This window comes from Triticum aestivum, chromosome 3D (assembly GCF_018294505.1).
Source record: "Triticum aestivum cultivar Chinese Spring chromosome 3D, IWGSC CS RefSeq v2.1, whole genome shotgun sequence".
Taxonomy (NCBI): Eukaryota; Viridiplantae; Streptophyta; class Magnoliopsida; order Poales; family Poaceae; genus Triticum; species Triticum aestivum.
Genome location: NC_057802.1, coordinates 302404041 through 302414105, shown reverse-complemented (window position 1 = coordinate 302414105; position 10065 = coordinate 302404041). Strand labels below are relative to the sequence as shown.

The window sequence follows — 10065 nt, the reverse complement described above, 5'->3', positions numbered from 1 at the left end:
GGAGAGCTTAAACTATTGAAAGGACTTTGTTCGGTAATTTTAACATTCATTACTTCAAATTCTGAATCATCACCATAAACATCTTCATATAAAACATGTATTTCATCATCAGTGGGTTCCCTAGCCATCTCCTCAAACCACTTATTACTAAATCCTTCATCAATCCCTTTAGTGATCCACTCCAATTTATCACAAGTATGGTGGTACAAAGTTTTAATAACTTCGGCATAAGGAACTCTCCTCCCAAGATTTTCACTATATGCAAAACAATCTTTAGATTCCAAACTACGTATAATATCTTTATCATGGAGATTTTGTTCTATTGGAGGATGCTCATATTTATCCTATAGTACGCAAAGATTTCTCTAGCTTCTGGATTATATAGTCAAATTCACACATAAGGATAATAGTAGAAATCTTCTTCATTTTGGGATCATGAATGTTGGGAAGTTCATAAAATATCTTTTGCAGTGCCGGATGAATATGCAGAAAATTTCTTTCTAACTTAACCACGAGCATAGCAATAGCATCACATCAATTTGTTTTATCAAGAATTGATCCTCTAATTATGGGTATGACTCCCGTGCAATCAAAGAATTCCTGAATAGTATTCTTCCCGATAATATTTCCGCTACCCACGTGATATATTTTAGTTTTAAGATCAGTGGGAGCTTTAGTTTTCGAGGGTCGTGATCAAGAACACAAGATTCAAATTTTTCTTCAAGAGTTTCACTAGTGCTATATTCACTAGCACTTTCAACAATAATTTTCTCAAATCTAGACATGATAGCAACTTCAAGCAAGCAAACAAGCAAAGGAAACTATTTTTTGTAAAATTGTTTTAGAAGCGGGGAGATGAAAACGAGAGGCAAATAGCAAATGAAAGTAAGAATAAGTATATGATAGTTTATGCAAGGGTACTTGATAGGTTTTGGTGATGTATCAACGACAATGGCGCCAGAAATTCTTCCTGCTACTTGTGAGTTGCGTTGGGGTTTCCTCGAAGAGGAGAGGATGATGCAGTACAATAGAGATAAGTATTTCCCTCAGTTAAGAACCAATGTTATCAATCCAGTAGGAGAACCACGTGAAACCTCTTTAACAACACCTACACACAAAAGAGCAAATACTTCCACCCAACGCGATCAAGGGGGTTGTCAACCCCCTTGGCGATTATTTATAAGGATCAAATCTGATAATGATAGATGGATAACAAAAACACAAAATATAAGAATGGTAAATAAATTACAGCAAGGTATTTTTGGATTTAATAAATAAATTACAGCAAGGTATTTTTGGATTTAATCACGCCCGGGACAAAATAAATTGCATCAAGGTAGACTCGGGGGCCATAGTTTTCACTAGAGGCTTCTATCTCGAACAAAAAGCATACGGTGGGTAAACAAATTACGGTTGTGCAATTGATAGAAAAACGCATAGTTATTACGATATTCAAGGCAATGATCATGTGTACAGGCATCACGTCTGAGACAACTCGACCGACTCTTGCCTCTTGCCTGCATCTACTACTATTACTCCACCATCGACCGCTATCCAGCATGCATCTAGAGTATTAAGTTCATAAAAAATGGAGTAACGCTTTAAGCAAGATGGCATGATGTAGACAAAGTAAATCCAATCAATATGAATAAACCCTGTCGTTTTCCCTTAATGGCAGCAATACAAATACGTGTCTTGTCCCCTTCTGTCACTAGGATATAGATCACCGCAAGATTGAACCCATTATAAAGCACCTCTCCCATTGCAAGATAAATCAATCTAGTTGGCTAAACCAAACTTATGGATCAGAGAGAAATACAAAGAAATAACAATCATGCATATAAGAATTCAGAAAAGACTCAAATATTTCTCATGAATAATCTGATCATAAACCCACAATTTATCGGATCCCAACAAACACACTGCAAAAGAAGATTACATCGAATAGATCTCCAAGAACATCGAGGAGAACATTATACTGAAGATCAAAGAGAGAGAAGAAGCCATCTAGCTACTAGCTATGGACCCGTAGGTCTATGGTAAACTACTCACACATCATCAGAGGGGCAACAAGGTTGATGTAGAAGCCCTCCATGATCGATTCCCCCTCTGGCAGAGTACCGAAAAAGTCCTCCAGATGGGATCGCGGAAGAACAGAAACTTGTGGCGGCGAAAAATATATTTTGGGTGGCTTTGTGTTTGTTTCCCGATCTTAGAGAATTTACAGAGCTGGAATTAGGTCAGACGGAGCAACGAGGGACCCACAAGGTACTAGGGCGCCCCCCCAGGACGCGCCCTAGTGCCTTACCGTCTACTTGTTTGCCTTCTGGTCTCCTCCCAAAACTTCTAGGGTCTCTCTTGTCCAGAAGAAAATCCTCAAAAAGTTTCGTGGCATTTGGACTTCGTTTAGTACTGATTTTCTGGAAAACCAAAAACAGGCAAAAAACAGCAATTGGCACTTGGCACTAGGTCAATAAGTTAGTCCCAAAAAATGATATATAATTGCATATTAACATCCAAGATTGATAATATAATAGCATGAAACAATCAAATTATAGATACGTTGGAGACGTATTAGGCGCGGGTTGGCTAGGACCAACCGCATCGAAAGTTGAGGAAGCGGAGCAAGAGGGGGCGAGGGTGCTTGGCCGCGCCCTGACTCGAAGGAGAGGAGGAGCGAGGCACCGTGCAGTCCCGGGCCTTGTGGTCGAACAAGCGATAACGACGGCAGCAGATGTCGCGCTGGCATTCAACCAGTGGGTGACCAGAGCCAAGACACCGGGGGCATTCTCCCGGGACGGGTGCGAGGCAGGCCGCAGGGAGCGGCCCGACTGCCGTCGGGGACGATTGCGGCGATGCTCCTTGGCCAACTCCGAGGCGGCTTCAGGACGCGGCTCGAGCAGATGGATCTCAGAGCGCAGGTAGCGCGGGCGGCGTTGGAGGCGACGACGACTTGGAGAGCGCGAGCGTCGCGCCAACCAGCGCCTCGCGGTAGGACTGTGCGACCTCGATGGATACGATCGAGGAGGGGAGGCGAGCCACCGGCGCTCGCGGGGGCGACCACGGGGGGAGGGGGAGCAATTCATGCCCGGGCTAGGGAGGGTGGGCCACGGGGCCGGAGTGGCCACCAGCGCGGAAGCGGTGGGCACCAAGGCCGGAGCGGCCGTTGGCGAGGGCTAGGGGAGCGCGACAGAAAATTAGCGATGGACGTGCATAAGCACTGAAGACTTTTTGTTACATGAAGAGACTAGGTACAGATTGGTGGCAATTGGCAATATATGTTCTTTCAGGGAAGCGAGTCCGTTTTCTCAAAAAAAAAAAAAAGGAAGCGAATCCGAAAAATAGTGCTGCAGATACAAGGCATTTTCCTGCCAACCATCCGATCGAAAATCAAGGGCCTGATATGAAGGTAGTGTAAGGAAGACGGGAAAGCCTAGTACGCCGACGCCCTTCTCAAGGCGCTCGCCTCGGCGTTGCGTCCGCAGCGACACCGCCTCCGTTCCCTTCGTCGCCGCGCCAGCAGTCAACTCCGCCGCCCCCGGTGACTCGTCGAATGCGGCTGTTCCCAGGTCGCCGCCCGCCGTTGCCGCCACCGCCGTGACCAAAAGGGATGCGCGTCGTCCCCTCAGCTTTTCTCCGTCGCGCCGCCTCGATGTCCTCTCACTACAACGTACGTGCCCCTTTGGGCTTCCTCCTCCCTATCAATCCCTGACATCTAAACTCTTTACCCTTCTGCCCTTTTGCAGCGCCGAGGATCCTCGCGACCTCACCGCGGATACTCCTCCCGCCCCCCGCCGCCTTCCGCCTACGCCGCCGCCGAGCTCGTTAGCGGCGATTCTCACCTCAGCACTGTGCCCTCTGCCAACGATTCCCTCCGCCGCGGCGGGGTTCCTCGCGCGCCTCCACCGCAGTACAGGCACGGGCCGCAGTTCCAGCCGCCGCCGTATGGATATGGCTACGGCCAACCTCAACCACAGCCGCAGCCGCAGGTTCAGCCTTACGGGTTTGTGCCGTACAACTACAGCCATCCGCCGCAGACGCCGTTCCCAGGCCCTCAGTACGGCTATGGGACTCCGAATCAGTACGGTCACTGGCATCCACAGCCATACAGCGTTGTGCCACCGAATGGAGGGTTCCTGCCACGGAATGCTGGGTTCCGACCTGCGGCGCCGCAGCTGCATCCAAGTCTGGCACAGTACAAACGAGAGTGGCGATCTGTGCAGAAGCTGCCACCTCGCCATGCTGGTAGCATCTCAATGCTTAACATTTATTTGTTTGCAGCAATGTGTTGTGAAACTATCATAGGAGCATTACTCTCAAGTCGAAGTAGTATACTCGTTTTACTTATTATAGTAATTATTCCTAGCTCTGTTTCATAACCGAAAGTTTTCTTAATAATGATTGCAACCGTGTCATTTATAGCTAGTCTTATTCTCATGATGAAAAACTTGGAATTTTATTTCCAAATCTAGATAGATGCCTTTGGAGTCCTGAACTGTGAAGCGACAGTTCCAGTTGATGTGCTAAGGGACATTAAATGTGTCGGTAATATCTGTGATATGCTTGCGAAGAGATTTACTTGTGTTATTTTCCAAACTTAGTATTAGACTTGAGTAAATATGACGTGTGTGAGATCCTCATTATTCTTGTAAAAGAATACAGTTCTTGCTCTTGTATTTTGAGTATGGACTTTTGATTCTGCAGAGAGGTTTAAGGTTCTGTCATACAATATACTGGCGGACTATCTGGCCCAGGAGCACCAAGATCTTTATAGAGACATACCATCATTCATCATGGACTGGAACTGGCGTAAGAATAGGATAGGTTTAGAGATCAGCTGGTGGCGTCCAGATATTATATGTTTTCAGGTAATTCTTAAGAAAAGCTGTTGTACTGCACCAATCTCAGCAGGTTGTGCTGATGTTGGCAAACTCAAGTCATGGTAAGGATAAAAATATGCCAATTTCCTAAATCCAATTGATGAATATATGTTGTCCATGGAAGTCAGCAACTAAGTACTCCCTCCGTTCACAAATGTAAGATGTTCTAACTTTTTTCAGAATCGGATGTATATAGACAAGTTTTAGTGTGTTTGTTCACTCATTTCAGTCCGTATGTACTCCATATTGAAATATCCAAAACATCTTATATTTGTGAACGGAGGGAGTACAATATATGGTCTGATGGGGGGTCTCTATTCGTTCAATGTCAGCATTTCATTCCTTGTTTGAACTTTTGTTTCTTCTTGTAACTATCTTCTTTGTACTTGTAGGAGGTAGACAAATTTACAGACCTTGAACAAGAAATGTCAACCCGAGGATATAGCGGCATATGGAAGGTAATGTTCTAAGTTTATTTACGCTGTGCTATATTGTAGGCATTTTCATTTACAGTGTTCACGGAAGTGACTGAAATATGTGTAACATTTGCGGAATTGAATTTTTTTTTTTGTCATTGAGGGAATAGGAACAAACTTTTTTTTGAGTTCATGACTGTGATTTGCACATTTGCTGAATGGTGACACAGATGCGGACTGGAAATGCTGTTGATGGATGTGCCATATTTTGGAGGACAGCAAGGTAATCAATTCAAGTTTTTCTTGTTTGTCTTTGTGTGGTCGAAATCTTTATCTACTGTTGTTATCCAAAATTTGGGGTGATCATATTAAATTTGCTTCAATTCATTTCATAGGGACATTTTCATGGTTATCTAAGACTTTTACCACTCACCAGGTTCCGGTTGTGTTATAAAGAAGACATCGAGTTCAATAAGCTTGGGCTTCGGGATAATGTTGCACAGCTCTGTGTTTTAGAAGTGAGTTTGAATTATGGGCAATTAGATGAACACTTGAGCCTTTTTCTTTTGGGTGCTTCTCCTATGCTTACAGTGTTGTATGCCATCCAAATCTGCTAACCATTTTTTGCTGTAATGTACAGTCAGTGTTTCGAAGAAATGTGCAAACTGTGTCTACTCACTTATCTACTAGGTAATTGTGATTTGAAATACCCAGCAGACTCATAACTGCTATTCTGCTACCTTCTGTTTCTCATGTGGTTGTGTTTGGGATTTGTGGTTAGTTACTGTATCATATTTATATGTTGTTTAAGACAGAAGAAATGAAGCACAAATTTGTATGACTTACCCATGCTTATGCTTCTTCTTTTTGTCTCAAAGCCCTATCCATCCACAACAAGCCAAACAAGTTGTTATATGTAACATTCATGTTCTTTATAATCCGAAGAGAGGGGATATAAAACTTGGCCAGGTATATTGTTTTTTCCTCTGCTACTTGTGTCTTAATTTCATGTATTTGCCGATACAATGCTCGTTTGCTCCTGACTTGGCTGCTTGACACGTGCATTTCTGTTTTGTAATTGAATCAAGGTTTTGTTTGCATATTTGTCTGACTTTAGTTTAGCATATGTTTAACATGATAATAACATTACATGTGTTAGACATTATCTAGTAAAAAACATCGATGTAACTTTGTTGAGTTCTGCTATGATATTTGATCATGTGATACTTTCTTGGCATCTTTTAAAGATTTGCCCATTGTGCCTTTCCCCTCTCTCTGCTGTTTTGCTGTATGAAGCATCATCTAGTGTTTCTTTTGCTCTTGGCTATCTACCACTAGCATCCTTATGCACTTAATTTCATGCTGACTTTATTTCCTACAGATAAGGACACTCCTTGACCAAGCTTATGCTACATCTAAGAGGTGGAATGATGCTCCGGTAATACTCTGTGGGGACTTCAACGCTGCACCGAAGGTAATATTCTAGTACTTAACTATGTATATTTGCATTCAAGAGTCCATTCTACTTCGCTATTTCTTGTGCTGTTATACTCATTTTTAACACTAACAAGGTCTGTATGTTGCCCAGAGCCCGCTGTACAATTTTATATCAGAGCAAAAGGTAGAACAAATTGTCATTTTCTGCAGTTAACTTATTAATGTTATATCATGGAGCTGAAACTTATGAAGCTTCACAATCATGCAGTTGAATTTGTTTGGGCTTGCAAGAAATGCTATATCAGGGCAGCAAACTAGTTCACATGGGCTTTATACTGGTTCTAACACATCTCGGTAAATCTTCTACTTGATGGAAGTGCATTTATTGAGTACTTATGTTGGACGCCACAATGTATCTGCAAAATCCTAACCTATCTTCACTTCAATGGTTGCTTTGTATCAGTTATACATTCCGTCCACCTTTACACACGACCAATGGTGGAGAGGGAAGAATAATTACTCGAGATGTCCATAAGCCTCAAAGTGAAGCAAAAAGTTTGGTCAGAGATTCTTGCCTTGCTGGAAGAGAACCTGTTTTGACTGCTACTGCTTCAACATCTTGCTTTAACTCTGAATCGAGTAAATATTTTGGCAACAATAGATCTTGTTCTGGCCCTAGTAATCTTGAAGAGCAAGGATTATCAAGCTGTTTGGCAGGTCTTGCAAAGGATGCCTATAATTCTGATGGTGAAGACCATGTAAAGGCAACTGAACGTGAAGACGGTGTGGCTGTTGACAGCTCCTCTGAAGAATGTTCTGGAGGAATCAAAGTTGAATCAAAAGAACCTGACGTTGGTGGTGTCCAATGTTCACAAACTGATGTATGTGATGCGGCCTTCCAGTCAGATTCAAGTGAAGCAATTGATGGCAGACACCTACTTTCATCTTATGAACTATCTGGGCGTATAGATTCTGTCCGAGAATTAAGAGGTGTTATCCGTAAGGATTCAAATTCCCAGGGAGACTTGTCTGGGAATGTGATTTGTGAAGATGTCACAGGTGGTTTTGAAGGAAATAGTTTTCAATCAGATACGTCGTTGAATGTATCAAAAGAAAACCCTGGTGAAAAGGAAAAGTGCAATGAATCTATGTCTGGTCAGAACAATTATACAATTCCCGAGTCAGAATCATCCCATTTCAGTGATTCTCTGAAGTCTGCTGATGCACGGGATAAAATGAGTAATATGAGAGTAGAAGAAGAAATTAATACTGGATCAACTCACTTAACATCTCCAGTAGAACTAACGCATCAAATAAATAGTGCTACTTCAGATTCCTGTGGCAATCAGTGTACTCCTGAAGTAACCAACAAGCATTTAGACTCGTATTCCTGTCCAGAAGAGTTTGGAAATCATGCTTGTTCTGTTGAGGATGATGTCACAGCTAATGAAAATTTGTGCTCCAATGTGATATCTGACCCTACCTCCTTCAAAGAGTTCTCTGGTGATAATGAATGCTTACATGTGGATAATGATCAGCTGCCAAAAATTTCAAATGGTTCACTACATGCTCACAAGGTGGTTCCTTATGGAGGGTACTATAATGATCCGTACAGGTGGACAGTAGATGAAATCAAGGCTGCTACTGGGAAGGAAGAGTGTACTTATGTGGAACATAATTTGAAAGTAAGGAGTGTCTACACAGATGTGGAGGTAACTGATGCCTTCTTGTTAATTTACTTGGCTGCATTTTCACCATCCATCTGTAACTGAAAACACCAGGACATTCACTATTATCTCTTTCTGAGTTATCGAACATTTGGGCAAGTTGTGCTTACAGTTCTTTAACTCTAAAAGCACAAAGCAATGTACAGTTTTGTTTTAGTGAATAATGTTGTACAAGTACTAGTATATTTCAGGCTTTTGTGAGAACACAGTTGGTGCTTACTGATAACTTCATCCAATCAGGATTTTAATGGGACAAAAGATGCCAATAAGGAGCCCTTGGTAACCAGTTACAACAGAAAATTTATGGGGACAGTGGACTACGTATGGTAAGCAAGCTTTATTGAAACTCTTAGCTATTCAAATGCACCAGTATTTTACAATCTAATTGCTGCCAATGACAACCTTGTAATATGACAATGAAGGGCTTCTGAAGATCTTCAGACTGTTAGCGTGCTAGATACATTTCCGGAAGTGATTTTGAAGGAAACAAATGGATTCCCCACAAAGGTACTACCTTGTGAATATTTTTCTTATATTCCATCCGTCTACAATATGCATTGTTTGAACTTTCCACAGTATCCAATGTGTGACTGACTATGGTTTCTTATTCTAATATGCTAGTAGCAAAAAGACGACTTATTATGAAAATATTTCGTACCAAAAATCAAGTGCCATTGTTTTCATAGAGCTAATGTTCTTACCATACAGGCATACACTATACCAGTCAAAAAGATAAAAGTGTTAATTTTAAAATGAAGTTTCTAAAATGTTTAGAGACAGAAGCAGCATGTTTGTCTCTTCAGTTCATGGCTTCTTTACTGGTTAACTGCTGTATCCTCATGACATTTTACTAATTGTGTCTATTTCTGTTGGTTGACAGAAATGGGGAAGTGATCATATCGCATTGGTCTGCGAACTGGCGTTTAAGGAATGATGTTCATGAGACTGTAAGACAGGGATTTCAGTGCCATTGAAGGCACCCCCATGACAAGACAACGACTACCTAGCACAAGCCTCAGGCGAAATAATCATATCCAGATCAATCACTGAACATTTCTCCGTCAATCATGTTTAGTAAATATATATACATGGAAACCAAATTCCTGCTTTCTTAGGTCAATATAAGAGCTCGCCAGCATTTTCATTTTTCGGCATGCTTTGTAATTGTACATGAGACATAGGTCAAGTTTCTCAGTGTGAGCCCAGCAATGGACAACTGCTGTTGACTTGGATGGACAAACTGCAGGCACCACGGCTTAGCTTAAGATGATACTCTCTCTGTAAGATAATAGACGTTTTTTGATACCATGATGTAAATCTGGAATAGTTGGTAGCTTTGAATTCTTCGACATAAGAAGCAGGTTTGGTGCATACTAAGACTCCTGACTGACACTGCATTATGAAGTATAGTTTTACTATGCTCGCAACGGTAATCTTGTCATATGGGAGTGTTGAATTCTTCGAAATAAGCAGGTGTAGTTAATATTAGTCTCCTGACTGATGCTACATACACCCTTTATTCACTATTTTACTATCAAAACGTCCTACATACATTAGTGAACAAGGTACTCACTCCGATCCGGAGTAGTATTTTTTATGGGGAGC

General features: G+C 42.0%; 1 protein-coding gene across 1 annotated transcript; it reads left to right on the top strand.

Moving 5' to 3' along the window:
* The first annotated feature begins 3428 nt into the window (after positions 1–3428).
* LOC123078544 (carbon catabolite repressor protein 4 homolog 6) lies at positions 3429–9831 on the top strand. Its single transcript, XM_044501089.1, has 15 exons — positions 3429–3670; positions 3747–4245; positions 4705–4868; positions 5273–5338; positions 5527–5579; positions 5733–5814; positions 5937–5986; positions 6175–6265; positions 6678–6770; positions 6885–6917; positions 7002–7087; positions 7197–8445; positions 8701–8786; positions 8883–8967; positions 9341–9831. The coding sequence occupies exons 1-15, from the start codon at positions 3611–3613 to the stop codon at positions 9392–9394; spliced, it is 2751 nt and encodes a 916-aa protein (XP_044357024.1). The 5' UTR covers positions 3429–3610; the 3' UTR covers positions 9395–9831.
* Positions 9832–10065: the final 234 nt, after the last annotated feature.